Source organism: Pithys albifrons, chromosome 5 (assembly GCF_047495875.1).
Source record: "Pithys albifrons albifrons isolate INPA30051 chromosome 5, PitAlb_v1, whole genome shotgun sequence".
Classification (NCBI taxonomy): domain Eukaryota; kingdom Metazoa; phylum Chordata; class Aves; order Passeriformes; family Thamnophilidae; genus Pithys; species Pithys albifrons.
This window is the reverse complement of record NC_092462.1, coordinates 44,838,781-44,865,005: the sequence shown is the minus strand read 5'-3', so window position 1 is coordinate 44,865,005 and position 26,225 is coordinate 44,838,781. Positions and strand designations below refer to the sequence as shown.

At 38.7% G+C, this 26,225-nt stretch overlaps 1 protein-coding gene across 1 annotated transcript; it reads right to left on the bottom strand.

Moving 5' to 3' along the window:
• FGL1 (fibrinogen like 1) lies at window positions 1-24,982 on the bottom strand. The gene is made up of 8 exons (XM_071555185.1): window positions 24,889-24,982; window positions 20,100-20,173; window positions 10,493-10,673; window positions 7,965-8,124; window positions 6,063-6,160; window positions 5,051-5,139; window positions 4,310-4,497; window positions 1-538 (listed from the first exon to the last, which is right to left on the bottom strand). The coding sequence occupies exons 2-8, from the start codon at window positions 20,163-20,165 to the stop codon at window positions 379-381; spliced, it is 942 nt and encodes a 313-aa protein (XP_071411286.1). The 5' UTR covers window positions 20,166-20,173; window positions 24,889-24,982; the 3' UTR covers window positions 1-378.
• Window positions 24,983-26,225: the final 1,243 nt, after the last annotated feature.

Genomic DNA, 26,225 nt, shown 5'->3' with positions numbered 1-26,225 from the left:
TTCTATTTCAATAGCTTTTTATTGCAATAAGTACAATTCATTTTCATTTTTGAAACAACACAGTAACAATAATGTTGTTTTTAAAGGTGAAAGGATTTGTAGTTACTGTAAAGCAAAAAATTCTCCATCTTGGTGATGTCCTTAATCCTAGATGAAAGCTTGCCTTTAAAAAGAAACAAAACCCCTGTACACATATTAGCATTAGTATTTGTATCTAAAGGTTAATAGGCTGGACTCACTCTCTTCTCACATCTCATAAAACTACTAGTTGTAGAGGAATTATTGCAAATTTATATATGCATAGATGAGAAGCCCATGTATTTGAATTTGGAATGATTTCCTAAAAGATTAATGGGGTGAATCATTTTAATAAAATACTTAAACTATATTAGGTTCAAAGTCTGCTGGTCTGACCTTCATGACAACGGATTTCAGGGAATACCACCACCCATGCCAGGAGTACCAAACAATCCCGTTGTCTGTCTCGGCAGTATAGGGACCTCTGTAGTACAAACCGTTCAGGTTGGCAGAGTGACACCTGGTGGGAAAGTGAAGGGAAAAAACAATGAGGCTCTTGCCAAAAAGTTTCAAGCCTATGTCATTTCTTGCAAGTCAAACGTTTTGCCACGTTGGTGACAGCCTAATTTGACAGCTGCATAAGTTTGCATTTGTAGACTTCCGTCTGCCTAAACAACAGTGGTTTAATTAAGGGCACAACTGCAAGTGTTCTTTGCTTCCTTATAACAGAAGTTCTGCTTGTTCTTTTCCCACATTTTCTGGCATTACTATGTCTCGGATTTTTTCCTGCTAATCTGCTTCCCCAGAAAATTGTTCCAGAGTTGTTCAGACCACATATGACAGCAAAGCAGACACCAAGAAAAACTGGGAAATACAGTTCTGTTTTTTATTGTTTCAGAGCAGCTCCCCTTAAGTTTTTCAGTTATATCACATGGTGTTTTGTATGACAAAACCTGAATACGACCATCAGTTTGCCTACTCACCTGTGGACTTCTACTTACAAATGAATGAAATCTGACAGCTAATTAAAAATATGTATACCAATTCACTGAATCACTGGAGTTGGCATTTTATTTGACTATACAATGTACAGTTTTTTGGTTCTTCAACAGACTGAGGCAGAAATGCTGTTACAGTTTATTAAATATAGTGGTTGAAACAAAGAAAAACCCTTAGCAAACCCCAAAAGGCTTGAATAGGAACCAGCACAACCTTGATATTCATTTGCTTTCTATGAGAAAGAAGTTTAGATCTTTATGAAGAGCAAACAGGCTGTTCCTTCTGCAGCACCTTGTGATGGATTGGCTTGGTTTATCTGCCAATTCAGTATTTTGTTTTTAGTGCTGTTCATATCGAGCTGTTGAACACCATAATGGATTTCAAAAGCAGACTTCAGATAATATACAAATGGAAAGCATTCCAATTGAACCTTATGAATGTATTACTAGCAAAGCTTAGACTTTTTGGCATTGCTTACACTTCATTAACAAAGTTTTTGAGAAACAAGATAAAAACTGTCATAAAAACCCCACAGGAAAATTCTCATCAATATATATTTCTTGCTTAAAATTTTTAAGATCAATTTTGATAATCTGTGGACATCAAAAGTGACTTTTTTTTTTGAGAATGACAAATTTGTATCAGAACTCACATAATCTTTCTAACCATACAAATTCTACAATGAGCGGGCACTCTCTACTATGAATCAAAACACAGATTTCATTAGAAGAATCAAAAGCAAGCAAACCATAATTTTATCAACAGCAACATGAGCCAGTAAAAGGTCTTCATTAGTGCTGGGAAGCACTAATATCCAAAATATACAGTATTCGGTAACTGACTGGATGCTGCCTGAAGTAACTGGACATACTAAACTAACAACTAGCATGTGATTATTGATATTGTGAAACAGCATTCAATATTCACAGGACAATAAATACTTCAAAGTTAGCCTGTGTTCCTCCTTTCTTTCCTATAGGTTAATTTTAAAATACGAAACTACACTACAGTAGTTTCAAAAGTACAGTCAACTCTCAACTATCCATGGACATTTTATCTCAATTATATATTAACTGTATGACAGATGAGGAGACATGGAGTTGGTTCCCTGAAGAACTCTTTGAATTCTATCTGGATTTACTGACTCCACTATGAACTATGAGCTATGCTGTCTCTGGGAGGATTGGTGGGACAGGAAGCTTGAGTCAGTGAGATCTGGGGCCCAAGGCTGTTGCCTGACAGAGCCATCCATACATAGTGTAACTAAAACTGAGTGCTGGGGAGAGAATAAGCTCATATCCAACTAGAACTATTAGCTTTGCTTTATCTAGTATGAGCTTACTGGCCTTTGCAACACCCTGGATGCAGGAAATCTTATGACTTGGGTGTAGTACCACTTCTGTGGATTTGCATTCAAGATGAAAATCTTTCCTAGAGTTTTGCTTACAAAAGAATGCAGAGTGGCCATTTTTCTGCACAATTTCAGGACAACAAATTCTGAGCTGGAGCAAAACTGGTAGCTTTAAATTGAATATGAGCTACTTACTTGTGTCCTCATTTGTGTCATATCCCTTGGTTTTCATATTATCTGGGCTTTTCTGTATTTCATTAGTCCAGATAGCATAGAGCTAGCTATAAACAATTCCTTCATAGCTGGGAGCTCCTACACAAAACAGCCAAGAGCACTAATTCCTTCTATGTTTGCCAATCTGTGCATGACAAATATGTGTTCCTGAATGCTTTCCTTTCTCTGCCAGCAGTGTTCTTTTGAATAGGATTTAATGATATTAACATCTAGTATTTTGCAGTTTTTAGTTTTATGTTAGGCTTAACATAAAAATGTTAGTAGCAAGACAGTGAAATAAAACTGTTAGTAACTCATTTTCATTATCCAGATAGACTGTCACTTTAAAAACATGAGCTACACAGCCGTAATAGGAACTAGCCTTGTAGGAGTCAGCTATCTTTAGTAGTTGTGTAGCACCAGCTACAAGGTATAAATAACTGTCAAGTTCTGCTACTTTTGTACGGATCAATCCAGTATTAAAAAAACAACCCAAAACCCAAACAAAAAAAGAAGTTTTTAAAAGACAAAAAATGTATGCAGTGGTCTGCAAGTGATAGGTGAATAACTCTTAATGAATACCATGGCATGATATCAGAGTTTAATGCTACTTGAGGTCTAGATATTCCTTTAAATCCACAAAAGTTCTGATTTCATATGAAAAGAATCTCCAGCATAGTTGCCATTCCCTTTTATATCTTAGCTTTTCTGAGAAAGGAAAAAAACCCTCTATCTACATGTGACTTTTTTCCATAGGTCTCAAACATTCTGTGGACCCACTATTCTTGCAAATATATTAAAATACATATTTAATTGTGAAACATTTAGTTAATAGCTATGTAGTATCAGCTAAGGTGGTCACAGACTACTTATGGAATCAGAATCTGGAAAATGAGGAGTTAAAAACAGAAACAAAGGATGACACAACATAAACAATGGAGTTGATCCAGCCTGGCAGCTCTTGCCAAGTGAACTGAGATCACAGTGAGGGAGTAGTATGGTTTCCTGAGCTGTATTTTAAAGCTCTCTATTACACAGCTAGATTGCATTGTTTCTCTTCATGACTATATTTATCCAATTAATTACAGGAAAGAACATAGCTGATCTGTATAGACTGCGCTAAGGCTACCACTTTTATCTTTTCCTTTTGAACTGAGAATTCTGCACAAAACTAGAATTTTGAAATTGTTTTACTGAATATTATTTAAAAAATCTTCCTCTCAGTCCAGCATGCTCATTGACAGAAACTGAGCGGACACATAAACATCTACATGTAGAAGGAATAACAAGAGTGAGACACTGTGAACTGAGGAGAAAAAAAGGAGTCTTGATAACCTAGTTTAGCTTGTCAGATATTTTGCAGTGCTGCCACATCTAGTCTAGCACAAGGCAGGAGAAATACAAGAATGAAGTACAACAGGGACACATCTGCAAATTCTACATGACCTACTTGTGTAAAAACTAGTTACCTTTAAGGAGCAAAATTATCTCCTCCTTACTACCTGATAACAAAGACGATCTATGGCAAATATCATCATCACAGACCAGCTTGAACTGCTTTCCCTTCGAAGGTGAGTCTCAGTCTTACCAGCACTAAGATCTCTAGTAGGGGACAGGGGCATATTGCAAATAAATAACAATGCCAGTCCTATCTTCTACCATGTGTTATTATTGTATGAGTATACATGAAGCAGTATAGTTGACAGTATCTGTATAAAATCAAAATACCTGTTAAACCACCAGCCAGCCTTTTCCTCTTCAGCACAGTTCCCTTCATAGTTGTCATTATCTCTGTCTCTAGTACTGAATTTCATTCCTTGATGATCAGCCCACCATTTTACTTCGGGATGAAATCCACCAGTAAGGGAATCACCAGCTGTACCAGAGTATTCACCACAACTCATCTTATAAGAATGCTAATGCCAAATGTGAAGAAAGGGAAAAAAAATTAAATTCCAACATGTCCTTGTCCCTTGGCATGTCAGAGTGAACCACAAAGAGGAAACTAATCTGTTTCATTTGCTGCTATTTTTATGCTAAGAAATATGCCACTTAAATACTGTGTACCAGATAATGAAGCACTGTAAAGAGGCTTTCCAGGGGTAAAATTTCTCATTACCCTTGTGTATAAATGTCATAATAAAACACAATATTAGGGCTAGTTTGCAGTAGACATCACAAATCAGAATGTCATGTACCATTATTGATGGTAATGTCAACAAAATAGAAAAAACTGCTTTTCTCCATGGCTGCTAAATCAAATGATTCATGCATTTTACAGAAAGTGTGAAACGTATCAGGGTGAACAGCTGTTATTACATACTTGAAAAGTACAAGCAGATGTAAGACAGAAGATATGATTATAAGACTCTACACAAGCCTTTATGAAAATTAGGGAATGTGTATGTTTATTGTCTGTCTACAGAATCCACATTTGCATTAAAATCTCAGTAATTAATATTTTATTACCTCTTCTCCTGCAACTCTAAATCCTGCATATTGTGCAAAACGCCGTTCTCCTTCAAAATCAGTTAGATCAATTCTTAAAGTGTAATTCCCTTAAAAAATAAAAATACAAATTATTTTAGTTAAACTAGCCCACCTCGTTACTTTTCAGAATTGACTATTATAATAGAAGATTAAAATATGTTTTTATCATGAACCTCTATCAACCTGGCATATTATATGGGGTTTTTTCTTCTTTCTTTATTCATATTAAAGCATATCTTGGTATTCATTTTCTTTATTCACCTGAGTCAGCTTAGAAAATTGCAGAATTATTCAATACAAATTTTCAAATGTAGAGAAAAAAATATCTTTAAAATAGGCCTTGTGGACTTTATATTTTAGTACGGTATTTGACGTAGAAATAAAAGGATAGTGAGAAGCAATCAATAAACATTCCCCTCTGAAAATTTGATTTTTATACTCTGAAAACAAAAGAGTTATACTAGGATCACATCCTGGTGGCACTGATTACCATGTGATTTAGCTGGCTAAGCCAATGAGTAAGTTTTGTACATGCATCATTCTACAACAAAGCAGAAGTTAGCCCAGATTGAGTGACTTTTAGAAAGATGGAAATGGCTTTCTATAGCTGGCATAAACAAGAGGACTGGCCTAGAGTTACTTTCAGGTAATAACTCACACAGCCACATAGAACTCTGACTAAATGAATTGGTACAGCTCACTACCTGACTCACAGGTAGTGATACTGACTGCAAAAGAGACAGAGACAATTCTTTCCTACTATCCCCTGTTTCACAGGGGCTTTCTGTATGCCTTTGGCCCAATGACAATTTTGAGTCTTTTGTTAGAAAACATACATTCAAATGTGTTATGTTCTGAAACTTGGAGAAGTCCATGCAGACTAGCAATAGAACTCGGGATTTATGCTAACAAAAAGGGTAACAAAAAGGGGCCCAGGAAAAACAAAGAAACAGAAACAATAAGAAGACTATTGTTATAACACAAATTTTACCTTGATTAGTCAAATAATGAAGATTTTTGTTTCCAAGCCAGTATTCACCATTTTTCAAAACAAAATTTCCAAAGCCTTCTTCATAGTCAGCCCAGACTCTGAAAAGAGTATAAATTATTAACTTATCACAAAAGCAAATTTGTTTGGATGTTTATTAAACAATTATAGATCACAGAATAACTCAAACTGGAAGGAACCTCAGGAGGCAATGTCATACTGAAGGCAGAGTCAGCCATGAGATCAGACTAGGTTGCTCAGTGTTTGTCCATTCAGGTTGTGAAAACTTCCAGGGATGGAGACTGCACATTCTCTTTGGGTAACCTGCTAACTGTTCTTACAGTGAAAACGTTTCTCCTCATATCCAGTCTGGATCTCTCATTTCAACTTATGTATTTTGCCTTTCATCCTCTGACTAGACAACTCTGTGAAGAATCCGTTTACTCAATGAGCTCTCAAACTGTTCTCTTAGTGACCTTCTTGTAGGTAGAGACAGCCTGCTACCAGGTTCTGCTGAATCCATCTCTTCTGCAAATTGAACAAGCCTTAGCAATTGCTACAGCCCTTGATCATCTTGGTTGTCCTCTGCTTTGTAGGTTCATTATATATTGGAATATTAATAAGCATTATTATCTTATTTTGCAATGATGATTTTCACACAATTATTTCTGTTTCTCCTGTGTGAAAGGTTGAATCTGACACTTACACTGATTACTAAATCCTGGTCCAAAGCGTAGTCCTAAAACATACATTTAAAGGTGTTGAAAGTTAACACAGATCTTATGACCAAAATGAAACACAGCTCAATCCAATCTCTGGTACAGCACAATTTATCCAAACTGAAAACATTTTTTCCTGGTTAAATCTAGGGGATCTAAAGGAATGTATAGATATCTCACAAGCATTGTTTCTTTATTATCTGTGATTTGATTAGGGTGTGAAACTCTTGCAGCTGGATATATAAATCTGTAAATTGAAGTATTAGCTAGCCATTTCTAGCTTTGAGTTATTAACTGATTCTAAAAATTTCTGAACTTATACTGCTGTATAGTTTCAACAATTAATGTGTATACATTTCCTAGTCTACAGTGGCTCTGAAACACTTTTCTCTGTGGTTTTGGTTTCACGACATATGCAAATGGCAACAAAAATATCCTCTGTTTCCTTCAACTAATGGATGAAAGGCTGTGGACAGGCAGCCATAAGGGAAAGAATGAGTGGTGTGTGGTGGCAAAAATTGCAAAATGCTACAGATTGCTTCTGTAGCTTGTCTGACCACATTTTATAAAATAGAGGTTTTCTTGGCTCACAGATGGCTTGTTTTCTTGGCTCATAGATGGCTTGTTTTCTTGGCTCATAGGGCCAAAGTTTTCACTTCTGGACATTTCCCAAAAAAATGTGTGAGTCTTGGCAAAGGCAAGGAGGTTAGGTGTGCACAAAACAAGTTCCCATCCATGTTATCTTTCCTGAAGGCATTTTAGCGTGAGTCACATATTATTTTTGTGGTGGGTTTCTCTCATACTTGCTTGCTTATGGTATTTTGGTTCAAGCAGATTGCTTGCATTTTTCCTTTTTTAGATTTTTACTGTTTGCAAAGGACAATGTAGTCCTTTATCCATCATTCAGAGTCCTTGCTCCAACAATTGTTAATGCATTTGACATTGAAGTGTCCTCATGTAAAATGCACAAATTGTCAGAAAAAGGTTAGTAGAGACACCACACAGAAGATAGCTGGAGTCAGAAGTGGTATCTCATCTGAAGGCTGCCAGACGGAATAACCATTTCTCACTTTTATCTGGGATAACAACTTATTAATATACTTCCAAAATTCAGATTTACTTACCTCCATCAGGTTTAATGATTTTCCACTTTTTTCCAATTTTAAGGACAATGTCTAGTACCTACCTATCAAAATTCTGGCTGCCATCAGATCGTCTCTGAAAAACAGTCCAACCACCTCCTTCAGACATGTCACAGAAGGCAAGGAACTCACTAGGACTCTGGGTAGGTTTCATCTTATAAAATCCACTTTGCTTATGGCCATCATTGTAGATTTCTGCACAATCTATTCACAAAACATTCAATGGACACAACTTTTTAGTCCTGTACTGAATAGCAAAATCAGAAATCAAGTCAGTAACAGTAATAAAGTCATGTCATGTAGAAGTCACACATGGACCAGGCTAATAAAAAAAAATCTTTGCAAGCACGTATTTTTGACTTTTGGGTATTTTCTTTTCTTTGTGTTGCTTTTAAACTTTGATTTGTAATTATTTTGACATTTACTTAAAAGAATATTTTTTCACCATGAAATACTATATTTTTTGTTTTCATTTGGCTATGAAAACAATTCCTCTGTTTAATTTACAGTGGTATCATCCACATTAGAATCCTATTACCACCATAAAATTATGTAGAAGACACATAGTAACATTTAAAAATAAACACGTACATCTATGTCCAGAAAGTGCACAGCAGAACTGCCAAAAACAAGAGTAGGAGTCTCGAGTGTTAGAAAATAAAACAATTGCTGGGCCTGATTCTCTTGTCCCTTCTACCAAATAGATGCAAAAATATATAGAAGACTACCTCCAAAAAGTGCAGTGCATGTTTAAAATGTCAGCACTTCAACTTGATACCAGTTAGTCTGGCCTGCATCACTTTGATGAATACCCTTTACAAGGACAAAATTCAGAGCCCATGGAAATATTTCAGCAATGTAATTATATAATCTTATATTTTTTCCTCTAGGAATTAAGAAATGAAAGGAGTTCTTTGTTTATATGTAATCTACCATCAACCAGTCATAGAGGAAAGACATAGAATTTTCAGCATTTCTGTTTTTTCTGGCTAAGGTAGAGCTGACTAACTTTCCAAAACATTTATGAACAGATTATTTCTCTGAAACATTTATGAATATGTTGACTGAACTTCCAGGCTTGGTTGGAACTTTCTGAACTATTATATTTCTTCTCAGTGAAAGTGCTAGTGAACATTAGACATAAAAAATAAACACTTGATACTGAAAACAAATAGCTATGCCAGGATTTTAATAAGTTCTAATAGAAAACATTATTTAAATAACAGCTGTCTTTCTAGAGAATGTCTGATTGGCTCATAGAAAATAGCTGTTCTTGTCCATTAATATCTTAGTAGGCTAGCAAAACACAAGTATATTTTATTTTTTAGCAGTTGTTTATAGTGTGGAATTTCTACCTCACCCTCTATCTCAAATTATCCAGCTCTCTTGATACTAAAATGCTACAGCAGTTTGTGTGAAATAATGCAGTATGAACAGGGAAAAGCTGTTTTTAGAATAATATTTTCAGAAAATAAACTGAGGCATTCTTTCCTAAGAAAGGACAAATATCTTTCAGAGAAACGTGGGTTTAATAATCTTTCCCAGTAACAAATAAGTCAGCCATAGTATTAATAATAAAAATAGTATTCCAGGATGCTGAGTACATAAATAAAAACATAGCTAAAATTTAAAGTCATACTTAAAACTGTTTTTAATTTCATTTTAATGGTGCTTTATTATATTTGATGCCTTGTTATTGTTGTGATTTCTTCCAGCAGCACAAACACTAGTATATTCAAACAAGGCAATCAAAAATAATAGCAGTTTAGATTTTCTATAACTGGACAATAAGAAATGAACACCATCTATGAGTTAGACTCCCAAATTGTATTTTCACTCCAACTGTTGATTTGGATAGTTTTATTATTTTAAGAGTCTGGGCCTCACTGCAGCTACTACAAGCTAACAGAGCTTTCCACTGTAGAGGGAGTGTATCACCCCCAGAATGCTTGTGAGATTATAAAAGCCACTTTAAACCAGTGATGTCATGAGCTGAATCTAACTCAGTCAAAATGGGGCACCATATGGAATATTATTAAAGTGAGGTGCAGGTGTCGTTATGCCAGGCTTATGTGTGTAAATATGGATGTCTCAGGGATTTACAGATTGGAAGAGTCAGTGTGTGCTTGTAACCCAGGTGACCATTTGAATGTGTGAATGTGAACTGACTCTGTGAGTTAGAACTTTTTGAGATTAATCAAAGAACGGTGCTTAGAAATCTGTAACTGCTGATTAACATTTTGTAAATGTCTATTTAACATTTTGTAAAAGTCTATTACTGTTTTTTTCTTTTGTATTGCTGATCTTTATTCCAAATTTATTATTCACTGATTGTTTTTTAATTATGGACTATTAATAAATCAATAAACTGCTTCAATCCTGATTTGATTTATACCATCTGACATTAACAATTTTTCTCTGTCTAGCAGGTCTAGGTAAAAGCTGAACACTGTTTTAAACAAACATTATTCTATTATAAGCTTTAAAACAGTATGTCAATGGATGCATTGTGCTAAAGCTTCTGGGTATCATGAGAATGAATGGAAAAGAAAAGAATAGCTTCATTTCTAACCTGAATACTGTCTTTTTCCTCCCAAGTCAATGACACTGTTTTCATCTCCCCTGTCACTGTACTGAACTTCTTTCTTCTCTAAAAGCTGCGCAATTTTTAACTGCTGCTGTTTCACACGATGCTCCAGAAGCCTCACCTGGCCCTGGAGTTGTATCTGTTCTTGAAAACATTCCTGGAAATCCTACAGAGGCAAACATATCTTATTATAAAATCAACAAATTTTTGTGACATTTAACATGTGACACAAAAACCAAACCAATCAAGCCACAAATAAGATTTAATTTGAATAGAACATTTTGGTCACCATTTCCTACAGAGAATATGTTGGCTTCCACCTCAATTTTTACCTCTGTTTAAAATTATTTCACATATTGTCCATAAACACTCCTGAAAAAATGTCCATTTGTTTGCAGCATCTAGTTACACTGATAAATTTGATCATCAGACTTCGCAGAACAATAATAAATATTGGCCTCTGATTTAAGTATTACTGAAGTTTATTAGATATTTGCTTTAATTAATACTTAACAGCACTCTAATACACATTGTGGAATAAAAGAATGAGGAATAGATATATATATATATATACACATGTGGCATAACTAGGCAGTTTGTCAGTGAGCTGTCTCAAAGGAAAAGGTTCAGCTGCCTCTCTGTGTTTGGGCTGCCAAGTAGGGTTGCCTGGACAGCAGGTGTGTCTGCAGGTCTGACCAGTCCTGACTGGATTGGGCTGAGGAGCCACCACGGTGCTTGACCACACAGGCACACTGTAAGGCCAGAGGCATGATCACCAAATGCCTTTTCAGAGAAATAAATAGAGCAGCCAATAACCTGATATCCCAAGAGTGGCTTAGAGGGCTGTTACTTGCCCATATGCAGTGGTTAGTGTGGCACATTGCATGTTACAAAGAAAGGATACAGTATTTATTAAGCATTCTTTCCAGGGTAGTTGTCTCACTTGTATCTGCAGCTTCATAGAAACTGTTCACAAAATCTAAATTTTCAATGGGAATTAATTCAGTGGGAGATTCAGAAGAGGCTTCCTTGACAGGTCTCTGAAAATTCTTAGACTAGTCCTGTGTGCATACAGAAAATTAGAGAGAACTGAATGCCTTAGAATGAGAGAGAGATGCCCAAGTGGGTTGAGAAAGAGTGAATAAATTTAAAAAAAATTGAAAAAATATTTCCAGGCTCACTCTGATGAGTTAACGTTAACAATAAAAATAAAACTGTAAAAAAAATTCCCACATTCCCAATCAGACCAAATATTAATTCTAATCAAATTAACAGCGATAAAGAAGCCATCATGCTGCACTTGCTAGTTCTACTGCAGTGTTTATTGAGAAGGTTAGCCTGTATCAGTCTTAACTCAGTATACATAACCTTGGAGAACATGGTAAATACAATAGGAAAGACCTGGAAATGGTGGCAGCTGTTTCCAGGCCCTTGCAATTTCATAGGTAAGACTTCAGGCGGGTAACCTCTTTGACATATGACAAGATCTGAGCACCAGAGAGATACTTTCCATTCTGGAGAGAGCAAAAGACTGAATTTGAGAAGAGGCAGCTACAGGTAACTGTGTTTCTTTCAGGTATAGTGGAAAGGCATCTATCCTACTCATCCTGCTAAAAGCTATTCTCTAATTATTAAGTTATATATTGCAAGTATAGAACTTCTCAAAAAATATTATCATACCTTAGAAAAACTTGGTATTTAAATTCTGTATGACACTACTTCATATATCACCATAAAAGGTCCTTTCCTTTGAATCAAATTAAACACAAGTCTCTAACAGGCTACATCTCTAAATATTATTCATAAATGTGCATTTTAAATGTTTTTTCTTATTGTTTACTTAAAAATGTATAAATTAATACATCAACGTTACACATAGCAATATCCTGATCAAAAAAGATTTAAGCTCACAGTGCCTAGGAAGTGACAGTAAATAGGAAGTGACAACCAAGAATTGACTAGCCATAGTGAATAACTACACTGTAAAAAAAAATGATTGAGCAGAAATAAAGTTTTGAAAGTAACCTTCTGTATTTGGTTTCTGTGGCCAGGTTTTGGTAGCAGGGGGAGGCTACAGGGGGGGCTTCTGCGAGAACTGCCAGAAGCTTCCCCTATGTCTGCTGGAGCCAATGCCAGATGGACAGTCTTGTTGCTGGCCAAAGCCAATCCAGTTAGTAACGATAGTAATGCCTCTGTGATAACATATTTAAGAAAGGATAGAAAGTTATTGGGTAGATGAAAATTGTAGGCAAATAAGAGTGATGTGAGAACATGTGAACTTCGCAGACACCAAGGTCAGTGGAGAAAGAGGGGAAATGGAGGTACTGCAGGTGCCAGAGCTGAGGTTCCCCTGCAGCCCATGGTCTGGAGAAGCTGTGCCCCTGCAGCCTGTGGAAGGTCACAGGGATGCAGAGGGCTGCCTGCAGCCTGGGAAGGAGCCCACACTGGGAGCAGGTGGATGCCTGAAGAAGGCATTCCCTGGCAGGCTTTGTATTCCCTGGCAGGCTTTGATTGCTGCTCCTTCAGCTATCAGCAGGTGACTCAGAGGGGAGTTGGAGGTGGGGCTTGCTCATTAGCAGGAGAGTGAGAAGGCTTTAAAGGGAGGGGAGGGAGCTGCTTGGCTCATTCCCTGGCAGGCTTTGTTTGCTGCTCCTTCAGCTATCAGCAGGTGACTCAGAGGGGAGTTAGAGGCGGGGCTTGCTCGTTAGCAGGAGAGTGAGAAGGCTTTAAAAACATCTCTAGGGAGTGCAAGCGACCTGGAGCGCGGCAAACAGGGGCGTGGCACGTCAGTGAGGGCGTGGCACGTCAGTGAGGGCGTGGCACGTCAGTGAGGGCGTGGCACGGCAGTTCGCACAGGCAGGGCGAACAGGCAGTGCAGAAGCCTAGGTATTTCTGCAGCCTTTTCTCTCTTCTTTTTTTTTTCTCCTCTGTTCGTTTGTTTCTTTGTCTCTTTCTACCTTTCCCCACAGCTCAAGGCAGTCATGCCTCCCAAAAAAATGAAAGCTGGTGCTCCTGTTACCAGTAGAGGGGTGTCAATACAGGCAGAACCCTCTAAAAAGGATGCAGCCACTCAGGCCTCTGGCTGCATAGACTGTCTGAGCCTGGACCTACTACCAGAGGACAGTATGAGAAGCACCTGCATACGATGTGAGCAGGTGAATGATTTGCTGGGTCTGGTGGCAGAGCTAAAGGAAGAGGTCGATAGGCTCAGAAACATAAGGGAGAGTGAAAGGGAAATTGACTGGTGGAGTCACACCCTTTCCACTCCTAAGGAAGCCCAGCAGGAGGTGGTGAAGCCCAGCCCCTCCTGCCATCAGGCAGACAGAACAGACCATAGGGATGGGGATGAATGGAAACAGGTGCCTGGTGGTAGAAGCAAAAACACCCCCTCTCGACCCCTTTCACCTGCCAGGGTGCCCTTAAAAAAAAGGTATATGGCCCTGGACTCAGACAGTCTGTTGGAGGACAGTCAGGAGGAGGATCTATCTACAAGATATTCTGGTTACCCCAAGCCTACCAGACGGGTTACGACTACAGGTAAGAGGAAAAAGAGAAGGGTTGTTGTAATCGGTGACTCCCTTCTGAGGGGAACTGAGGGCCCTATATGTCGGCCAGATCCGTCCCACAGGGAAGTTTGCTGCCTTCCTGGGCCAGGGTGAGGGATATTACCAAAAGACTTCCTAAACTTATCCAATCCTCAGACTATTACCCACTGTTGGTTGTCCAGGTTGGAAGTGATGACATTAATAAAAGGAGTACCAGAGTAATTAAAAAAGATTTCAAGGCACTGACCCGATCTCTTCAGGGGACAGGAGCACAGGTAGTAATTGCCTTAGTTCCTGTGCTAGCTGGGATGAATGAGGAGAGGTTTAGGAAAGCCCAGCTTACCAACAGGTGGCTTAGGGGATGGTGCTATCATCAAAATTTTGGGTTTTTTGATCATGGGGCAAACTCTGTGTTGCCCAGTCTCATCAAAGCAGATGGGCTCCATTTATCTAGGAAGGGAAAAAGAACTGTAGCCCATAAGTTGGCAGGGTTGGTTAGGAGGGCTTTAAACTAGGTTTGAAGGGGGAAGGGATGGCAACTGGGCTCTCCAGAGATAGGCCTAAGGGCATAGAGCCCGAGTTGAGAATGAAATCAATGGCCCAGCTGAAGTGCATGTACACCAATGCATGCAGTATGGGAAACAAACAAGAGGAGCTGGAAGCCATAGTGCAGCAGGAAAACTATGACATAGTTGCTGTCACAGAAACGTGGTGGGATGACTCACATGACTGGAGTGCTGCTATGGGGGGCTACAAGCTCTTCAGAAAAGACAGGCAGGGAAGGAGAGGTGGAGGGGTGGCTTTATATGTTAGAGAGTCTCTTGACTCTGTTGAATTTGAGGTCAGCAGTGACAAGGTTGAGTGCCTGTGGGCCAGAATCAGGGGCAAGGCCAACAAGACTGACACCCTTATGGGTGTCTGTTACAGACCGCCCAACCAGGATGATTAAGGGGATGAATTATTCTACAAGCAGCTGGCGGATGTCTCAAAATCTCCAGCCCTTGTTCTTGTGGGTGACTTTAACCTGCCAGATATCTGCTGGGAGCTTCATACTGCAGAGAAGAGGCAGTCAAGGAGGTTCCTGGAGTGTACAGAGGACAATTTGCTTCATCAACTGGTAAATGAGCCTACCAGGGGGAAGGCCCCGCTAGACCTACTAGTTACAAACAGAGAGGGGCTGGTAGATGATGTAGTGGTTGGAGGCCGCCTGGGGCATAGTGACCATGAAATAATAGAATTTTCAGTCCTCAGGGATGTAAGGAGAGCCACCATTAAAACCTCTACCTTGGACTTCCGGAGAGCAGATTTTGGCTTATTCAAAGAACTGATTCAGAGTATACCCTGGGAAACAACCCTTAAAGGCAAGGGGGTCCAGGAGGGATGGACATGTTTTAAGAGGGAGATTTTGAATGCACAGCAACAGGCTGTCCCAGTGTGCCGAAAGGCCAGCTGGAGGGGAAGACGGCCAGCTTGGTTAAATTGGGAGATTCTGCAAGAAATCAGGGATAAAATGAAAGTTTACAGACTATGGAAAAAAGGGCTGGCTACTTATGAAGAATTTACAGATAGAGCTAGGTCATGCAGGAAAAAAATTAGGGAAAGAAAAGTGGAATTTGAAGTAAATTTGGCTATTTCAGTTAGGGATAACAAAAAGTCCTTTTATAAATACATTAATAACAAAAGGAGGGGCAAGGAAAACCTCCATTCTCTGTTGGACTTGGAGGGAAATATAGTTAAGGAAGATGAGGAGAAGGCTGAGGTACTTAACACCTACTTTGCCTCAGTTTTCACCAGTAAGACAGGTGGCCCTCAAGACAACTGCTCTCTGGAGCTGGTGGACAGGGAGAGGGAGCTGAATACCCCTCCTGTATTCCAGGAGGAAATAGTGACTGACTTACTGAGCCAGCTGGATCCTAACAAGTCTATGGGACCAGATGGGATCCATCCCAGGGTGATGAAGGAGCTGACAGAAGAGCTTGCCAAACCGCTCTCCATCATCTTCCAACAGTCCTGGCTCTCTGGGGAGGTCCCAGATGATTGGAGGTTGGCCAATGTCACTCCAATCCACCAAAAGGGCTGCAAGCAGGACCCTGGCAACTACAGGCCTGTCAGCCTGACCTCCGTGCCTGGCAGGGTTATGGAGCAGTTCATCCTGAGTGCAATCACACAGCACCTTCAGGGTGGACAAGGGATTAGACCCAGCCAGCATGGGTTTAGGAGGGGCAGGTCCTGTCTGACCAACCTGATCTCTTTCTACGATCAGGTGACGCAGCTGGTGGATGAGGGGAAGGCTGTGGATGTGGTCTATCTGGACTTCAGCAAGGCCTTTGATACTGTCTCCCATAATAGACTCCTGGAGAAGCTGGTAGCCCATGGCTTGGACAAGTGTACCCTCTCCTGGATTAAGAGCTGGCTGGAGGGTCAGGCCCAGAGAGTGCTGGTGAACGGAGCTGCATCCAGCTGGCGGCCGGTCACCAGTGGTGTTCCCCAGGGGTCTGTATTGGGTCCAGTCCTGTTTAACATCTTTATTGATGATTTAGATGAGGGGATTGAGTCCATCATCAGGAAATTTGCTGATGACTCCAAGTTGGGAGGGAGTGTCGACCTGCGGGAAGGCAGGAGGGCTCTGCAGAGGGATTTGGATAGACTTGAGAGATGGGCTGACTTCAATGGGATGAAGTTCAACAAGGCCAAGTGCTGGGTCCTGCACTTTGACCACAACAACCCCCTGCAGTGCTACAGGCTGGGCACAGAGTGGCTGGAGAGCAGCCAGGCAGAAAGGGACCTTGGAGTACTAATTGACAGGAAGCTCAACATGAGCCAACAGTGTGCCCAGGTGGCCAAGAAGGCCAATGGGATCCTGGCCTGTATCAAAAATAGCGTGACCAGCAGGACCAGGGAAGTGATCCTTCCCCTGTACTCTGCGTTGGTGAGGCCACACCTTGAGTACTGTGTTCAGTTCTGGGCCCCTCAGTTCAGAAAGGATATTGAGGTGCTGGAGCGGGTCCAGAGAAGAGCAACAAGGCTGGTGAAGGGACTGGAGCACAAGCCCTATGGGGAGAGGCTGAGGGAGCTGGGGGTGTTTAGCCTGGAGAAGAGGAGGCTCAGAGGTGACCTCATCACTGTCTAGAACTACCTGAAGGGAAGTTATAGCCAGGTGGGGGTTGGTCTCTTCTCCCAGGCAGTTAGCAATAGGACAAGGGGGCACGGGCTTAAGCTCTGCCAGGGGAAATTTAAGTTGGATATCAAAAAAAAATTCTTTACAGAGAGAGTAATCAGGCATTGGAATGGGCTGCCCAGAGAGGTGGTGGATTCACCATCCCTAGAGATTTTTAAACACAGATTGGACGTGGCGCTGGGTGCCATGATCTAGTAAATGGACTAGAGTTGGACCAAGGGTTGGACTCGATGATCTTGGAGGTCTTTTCCAACCCAATCGATTCTATGATTCTAAGGCTGTGATCCTGTAGGAGCCCCATGATGGAGCAGGGTCCTGGCAGGGCAGGGACCAGCAGTCCATGGAGAGAGGAGCCCATGCTGGAGCAGGTTTTTCTCTGGTAGGACTTGTGGCCCTGTGTGGGATTCACAGTGGAGCAGCTTGTTCCTGCAGGACTGCACCCCATGGAGAAGTGACCCATATTGTAGCAGTCTTGAGAAGAACTGTTGCCTGTGGGATGGACTCATGCCTGAGAGGTTTGTGCAGTACTGTCTCTTGTGGGAGGAACTCCGCAGGAGCTGGGGAAGGATGGAAGGACTACTCTCCCTGGCCATTACAACTGACCGTAACCCCCATTCTCATTCCCTGCACCTCTGGTGGGGGGGGAGGTAGAACTTGGAAGGAAGGAGAGGTGAGGGGAAGGTGTTTTTAAGGTAATTTTACTTCTCAGTCTTTTGCTCTGATCCTGTCAGTGATAGATTTAATTAATATCCCCACTTTGAGTGTGTTTTGCCTGTGATGGTGATCAGTAAGTGACCTCTCCCTGCTCTTATCTCAACTCACCTAATTTCTCCCCTCTGCCCAGTTGCAGAGGGGAGGAAGAGAGTGGCTTTAGTGGGTATCTGGCATCCAGACAAGGTCAACCCACTACAGCTACATGTGAAAGGGACTGGTATCTGATACTTTGCTTTCTCTCCCTGACTTCAGCCTCCTCATTGATGTCTCTCTCTGTCAACTCCAGACAAGTCCCATTACATTTGCTGCTAGGCAGAAAAATCACAGTTCTCATACTTGGAATTTCACACCTAATTTTTCCCATGGAACAATCACAGATAGCTGTTTAACCTCAGGAAGGATCAATGTGGCTTTTAGCTCTGCAGGTTATCAGACTGTTTTTTTATGTTCTACTACACTTTTTTTCACAGGAGAACTCTTTTAAAATCACTGGGGATAAACTAGTGCACAGCCAGAGTAATACAGAAGCAAAATGCAACTTAGGGTTATAAGTCAGCAACTATAACATACTGCTATTCCTTTTGTTAGATATGGACCAAAGTTAAATTATAACAATGTTGAAATACTCAACAAAATGTGAATTTCTTAGTGACTGTCTCCAGTGGACAGTGTTGCCCACTGATTGAAACCAGACTGAGCACAATCTGTTCTGTCTGTTTCAGTGAAGCAACTGTTTGCACTAAACATTGAGAAGCAGTTATCTAACAACTGCTGACAGCTCCTGGGCATGGGGTCCCATGTTTAACCAGCTGCTGCAATTAATCTGCCTTCATTTCCATTATTGTGTGAATTATTTAGCAGCTAGTGACCTTCCATTATAATTAATGCTATAAATTAGACTCAGAAAACTTTATGAAAAACATAAAATACAAAGATTTTACTTGGAGTGTTATTTCCTATATTATTAGAATATAAACTAGTTCCAAAATATCTCTACATAGAGATTACTGTTTAAATGAGATTAAAATGTGAAAGAGATAAATTTCAGAATGTTCCCAGTTTTTACTCACAGGGACAGCTAAAGCCCACAATATTCCAAATGAAGAATAATTTAAAAATAAAAAAGAAGTAAACACATTTAACTGTAATACCTTTTTTTTTCTCGGTAGACTTCTGTAAAAACTAGGATTTTCTCCACTGAGAGAAGCTTTATAGAGGTGTTTCCTATTCTGTCTCTATAAAGCTACTTACCTGAACAAAAGATTTCCATATGGTAATGTAAACTAAAAATGATGATGCTTATCTACTTGTAAATTCACCAACAACTTCCACCTAGGCAAGTATGAATCAACAATTCAGTCTCTCTAGGTCTCTGCTATTTAGGACCTGAATATCAAACTAGTAAGGGCAGCCAAGACAGGCTTGGTGAGGTTATAGGTATTTTAAGCAGTGGATTAAGTGTGATTTTGTTAGGCTTTTTGTTGGAGACGCAGAATATATAGCAGAAGATTTGGGGAGCTAGAAGTGAAGGAGTTTTGATCATTGATTTTGAGTGTGAATCATAGTGTAGTTACATGGGAACGAGTAACAATATGAACCTATGGATCTTGTTTGAGGAAAAAGCTGTGTGGCAAGTGGACAAGGTAGAAAAGAACAGAAACATTCCTTCTCCTGAGTATCAGTGACCAGAATACTACTGCTGCCTTGGGAGTTCCTGGGTTTTGCCTCTCTGTAAGTATGCTGCTTATAACTAAAGGTGTTATTCTGAGTTAGCATTATCCCCATGTGCCTTCTGTACAGCGTGCCTCAATGCACTATATGATATCTTTTTTTTAACAAAGATATATCACCTCCTGTTTCACATCAGATTGAGCCACAAACTGACTGAATTTCCTTCTTCAGTGCCATTGCCCAGTGATTTATCCTCCATTGGATATTTATGCATTTGTTTCCTCTTTCCTTTTTGAAAACTTGTCCCCACTGAACATCGTTGGAGGTTATTTCCCGATTCTTTCATTTTTGCTATAAATTCTAATCTTTTCCCTCAAAGGTTCTGCCATTCCATGTAGATGAGATGCATTATGAGTGGTATGGAGGACAAGATAAGAAATGTTTAGAAGAAACTCTATAGACAAATTTAATTACTAGAACTTACAGAGCTGCCAGTGCCATCCATCAAGCTAGCTGCAAGGACAAAATCAATCATTATCAAAATCTTCATTTTGGAAGCTGTGAAGTAGAGAAACAAATGAAATAATAGTTTACTTAAACATTAAAACTAAGTATTTACACTTAACATCTTCAATTTTATTCGAAAGAGTCTATTTAAGATGTAACTCTTCTCTTACAAATTGTAAATATAATGTATATGTAGGTTTCATTACAAATGTCTAAAATAGTCTGATAAAATACAACTCCACAACCCAGTAAAACCAGAATTTATCCTTTTAGCCAGTTTGTATCAGAGCTTTCCATGTATTTTTGAACAACTATTCAAGATTCAAACTCACATATTTTATTTTTAAGACAAAAGAAAAAAACATTTTAAAATGAGCTGAAAAGCAGAGCAATATTCCTTGTTGGTCTTTTAAAGTTGTGAGAAAGCTCTGTGTTATATAGAAGTAATTAAAATCTGAATTGGGCTAATTGTCCTTGAACTAAAGATTTGTGCAAATTTTGTGTGCCAGGAAAGGATCAAGATAATTTTACTGAGTAATTTGGGAGGAAAATGTTATCAGCTTTTATTCTAATGGTGACAAAGATGACATCTTTCCACTGATTGGTATGGGTATTCCATACTGTATGACCCATAGCATTTTAAAGCCCATTGTTTCATATGAAAATTATTTTATTTGCCAAAACAGTCACCATTTTATCTCACTGCCTTGCAAACATTAGTTGACAGAACTTCACAATTTTGTTTGCAATGTATATGTGTGCTTTTCAGCTCACAGATGAAAAACCATGGTGTCCAATTATTAAAATATTTACATAGATTATACATAAACTTATTTTGAATTAATTACTTAAACTGCTGGAAGCTATCAACTGAGGAATATTTATTTTTCTTTTTTAACTACAAGTATTTTCATTTAGTATATGCTAACACCTCTTCAAACGAGAATATGTGTACACTCTGCTTGTTCTACATATCAGACTGAATCAGATAACTACATAGAGTCACAGAGTTATTAAGGAAAAGACCTCCAAGACCACTGAGTCCAACCATTAACTTCACATGGACAGGTCCATCCCTAAACCATGTCCCTAAGCACAGGTTTTCTGAATGCTTCCAGGGACAGTGACACATTAAAACATTCATGCTTAGACAAAGTGTAAGACATATAATAGAGAGTAATGACGTGCTTATTGAAACACCAACTTTGACAATTTCCACTCAAGTTACTACAGGAATTAATATAAAACATGAATGGAACCTTGCCAGAATATGCTTTTGACTGTACAAAGATAAGCAAAGTGCTTATGAGAATTATGATTCTAAGTTCATCTAAAACTGGACAAGTCCAACTTTTATTTTCAACTATCTCTGAAAACCTCATGCAAGACTTAAATTACAGCCAAATGTCAGATTTCAACATGTACCTATAAAATACTTAGGATGCTTTTAAAAATTAGTTATTTAAGTAAGCAACTTCAGTTTGTTGGTTTGGATTCTTTTAACTTCTGAGGTTTGCTGGTTTGAAAGCATCATATTTGAAAGCACAGAGATCTAAGGCCCGAGTGTAGCTGTATAAAGCTTGCTACACCACTTCTGAAAACACAAAGTGTTGAGGGTACTCTGTACCCATTGACCCCTGTTGCAGACAGCTCAAAAGTCTTTTCAAGCATTTTGGACATATACAACATCGACCATTAATCTGCAAAGCACTATACTAAGCTGATGTCTGTATCTTTAGATTCCAAAGGAATCCATTAGTAATTACCTATAAACTGTTTCTTAAGTAAAAAGTGTGAACTGAAAAACTGTCTGTTCATGCATGTGTGTGTGTGTTTGTGTGTGTGAGGAATCTGCAAGAATTGCCTGGCAATGAATTCTGTTATCTAAATTTCAGAGGTTTCTGCCATGATAAAACCTGCACTTTCACCTTACAGCAGTAGTAATTACAGCTATTGCAGCCACCTCAACTTTGAAAGCAGCTGTTGCCATCTGTTTGGATGACACCATCTGTGACAGGAGTGACCAAAGAGTACATCAGCTATTGGACAATCTGAAAATTATCTGTCTCTGATAACTGTTGTCCTGACTCCATGCATATATGTTTCTTAGGAGAGAAGAGACTATATTTTTTTCACTGAAAGATTCATATTTAACTGTTCCACTTTATTCTCTGTTATTCTAATCATAAAAGTACAGTATTCTTCTTAATATTTGAACTGTTTTATCATGATTTCACTGACTGTGAATGCGTCAATACCACAACCTTAAATGGGTTGCACAGCTTCACAATTACAGTATTCTTATTTTTTTAAAGAATGCTATAAATCAATCAAATACTATTTAAAGAATACTGCATACTCTTCAGAAAAAATATGCTAGTAAAAAAAATTGAAAAATAGAAGACTATGAGACACAGTTAAGGCAGACCATATCCCTTACAGCATGTGTGAGTTACTACAAGAAAGCTGCACAAAAGGAACACGTAGCTGAGGAGTGCAGAGTGTGTGCAATTGGTTTGTCATCTTTAGATGAAGTCACCTTTCTATTTAAAGGATGCCTCTTTCTAAAGCATGTTCCTCTTGAGGGGAACTTCAAAAGGGCTGCACTTGGCAGACAACTTTGCATGTGTCAGCTGCAGCACTGAACTACAACATGCTCAAAGGACATACCAAAATATAATGATAATCTCATAAATAAATTTCTAAATTTGATTATTTAAATACATTGGTGAAGACATTTTAATCCTGGAGTTTCATTTTTAAGAAAGACAATTGGACAGTAAAGTCAAGATGGAGTATTCATCCAGTAGCCACTCAGAATATGAGCTCACTATGATTGTAAGACAATTAAGTCTTTTAAAGAGGGAATGACTGAGAGCTATATTTGGCAGATGCATCAGTCAGAAACAGGGAAGACTGAAACAGAGAGGACACAGGGTGAAAAACTCACAGAGTGGAACTCTAGTAGGGTCAGGGAGACCAAAATCTTCATGCCATTGTCCTCCAAAACCAGCAAAAGGTCAAAAAGACTAGGAAGAGACATGAAAATTTGAGCTCTGAGAGGAAAAGGGTAACCTAACAGTCTTTATCTCCTTCTGTCACTGCCCATCAGGGAGATCCAGACAAGGCAGAGAACATTGAGCAGTGCTGACCCTGGACCTTGCACCTATGAGCCAGTTTTTCAGCAGGTATAAACTCCTACAGTTTGTCTGATCTCCCAGTCACAGCGACATAAGATTTGCTGAGGGGTGACAAGAAAAGTGGTAAATAGAGTGAAGCCCCAGATATTTACAAAGCACTTTGCATACACTACCTAAATCAACAGTTTCAGTCATGGGATTAATGTGGGTAACTGTTCACTTAGTTTTCCACATTTCTAAAGAAATTTTCAGTAAAGGTTGTATTAGTAACAGTTCTCTGAAAGCTCACATCCCTGCTCTTTTGTAATATGTAAAGCTAAAGTTCTGATCAAGGGAAGCTTAACACCTTGCTTCTCTGAAAGTCAGTTCCTTAAACTAATTTCTTCAGTCATTTGAATATTTATCTTGGTTGTTATATAGCTATTTGCTGTCCAACATTTACACATAATGCAATAAAAAGCATTTACTCAAAAACCCCTTCAAACAATTACAGATCTTGATCCAAGCCACAGATGAACCCAAAGAGTTAATAAGGGTTGAGAGACATTCAATACTTTCGTTATAACATCTGTGTTGGTTTAACAAAAAGAAAAAAAATCAAATTTATGCAGGGGATATGTCTTTCCAGGAAAATCTTAATCTCAGACCGTAAACATGTGGACTAATTATCACACATCATGATTGAGTGAGAAAAACTTGGTGTAACACTTTCAATTTGAAAACATAAGGCCTTAATGGTTAGCTGAAAAAAAAATCACCTTCTGTTTTAATAAAATGAAGTTTAAGGCCAGCTCTTGTGAAACCTATAAATTTTATCCATGAAGTTAGTAATTTACTATACAAAGATTACACCTGGAATGTGCATTTGCACAGCTGTGCAGAAATTTTTTTTCAAAGCTATGGAATAAAAATTCTAAAACGATACATTTTCCTTCACCATGCCGGGGCTTTCTTGAGAGGCTACACAGACAATCAATCCTATGTTCAAATTTCCCCTAAGTTTGATGTTTTTTCCAAGTCTTTTAATAGCAACTTACTAAATAATTTGATAATAAAGAAGTTCTGTGCTATGAAAATTGTGAATTGTCAGCATTTTGTTTTGTTTTTGAACTGTGGAGATGGCAAACTAGATGGAATATAGATGTCTGTTTGTGTTGGCACAGTGTAAATATGTCTAATAAATACATTAAGAGAGAATCTGCCAAAAGGATAGATAATGACTGGAAAGATTTTTGTTTGCTTTCTTAAAATTGAAACTGGTTTTAGTGATTAAACTCATGCACAAATTTTACTTAGTTTTTTTTAGGTATTGTTACAAAAATTGCCACATTTTCCTCATCTGAAAAATGGACAATAATTCATGATTTGATTTACTTTTAAGTTTTAAAAGCAGCCTTGTTCATGAAGCCATATAGCAATATAAATATAGAAACTACAGATTTGAATACTGGGTTATTAACTATTTAGAAATGTAGGAAAATAGCTAGATCCTGGTAAAACCCTCATACATCATTATCAACACTGCACCGGTTATACGGCCTTCAAAAACATACTGCTTTTAAACCACAGCTATAGAAATTAGCCAAAATTCCTTCTTCTTCCCTCACAGGTACCTTAAATGTTTACCTTTAACTTCTGGACAGAACTCAAAGTTGTTAAATCTTCTTCAGCTGATTCAAAGAATTCCAGAGCCCTTCCCAAGCTGCGGTTGTTTTTGCTATTAAATTCTGCAGAATTGAGACTTACATCTGGTATGAGTCACTGGACTGGAATGTTCCCGAGAAGTTGCAGTTATCAAGACTAAATTGCAACATAAGAAGGAGATGATGGTAATTTTGAGCCTAACAGAACACTTCTAAAATAAAAATAGACCAAAAATAACAGAAGATCATCCATTCCCTTTCACTCCTTTGATCCAGGAAATTGGTCTCTGCATCATATTCAGCTAAATACTCCAGGGATTTCCATAATCAAAGCCTAAATCTCTTGGGCTTCATAGGTACATGGAGAGCATAACTGACTCAACTGACTTAGAAAAAAAACCCTTAATTGCTCAAACTAGAAATTACACGTTAGAGGTATGGCATAAAAAGAAATCTGCTAAAAATAAATCCAACCCAAAGTAACAAATATAATAGAGTTAAAGACAAAGGGAATAAGAAAAGGACAAAGAATCTTGTTTGAACTCAGTATTTTTTAGCTAAGGCACTCAGAAACATGTGATCTCAGTGACTTTGTTAGACAAAATCACTTTCTATATAAGCTTTTTAGAGTCATACAAATACATCAAAGAATGTTTTAAAACTGTTTTGAGTGTTTGCCCTTCTTCTATGTTGGCTCTTCCCAAGAAGTTCAACAAATGAGTATGGCTAAAGGAATGCTCTGGAAGAAAAGAACTCTTAAAATACCGAACAAAGGCAAAAAAAGATTTACGTTCCACAATATAAATATCATAGAATCATAGAATAACGTGGGTTGGAAGGGACCTTAAAGATCATCTAGTTCCAACCTGCCTGCCATGGACAGGGACACCTTCCACTAGACCAGGTTACTCAAAGCCCCATCCAACACGGCCTCAAACCTCCAGGGATGGGGCACCCACAACTTCTCTGGGCAACCTGTTCCAGTGCCTCACCACCCTCACAAGGAAGAATTTCTTCCTAATAGCTAATCTAAACCTCCTCTCTTTCAGTTGAAGCCATTCCCCCTGATCCAGTCACTAGACCCCCTTGTAGTCTCTCTCCATCCTTCTTGTAGGCTTCCTTCAGGTACTTCCTTTTGAAGACTAATACTTGTTGCAAACTTCCTCAGAATAATTTCTGGTGCCTTATTTGGAATCTGGTTACTTGGCAGTATTTCTGTTTCCTCATTACATCAACTAATTAAATTAATATTCTGAATGCCAAATATTTATTAATTGCAATAAATTACTCCTGAGTAGCCTGCACGAAAAAGAATTTTAA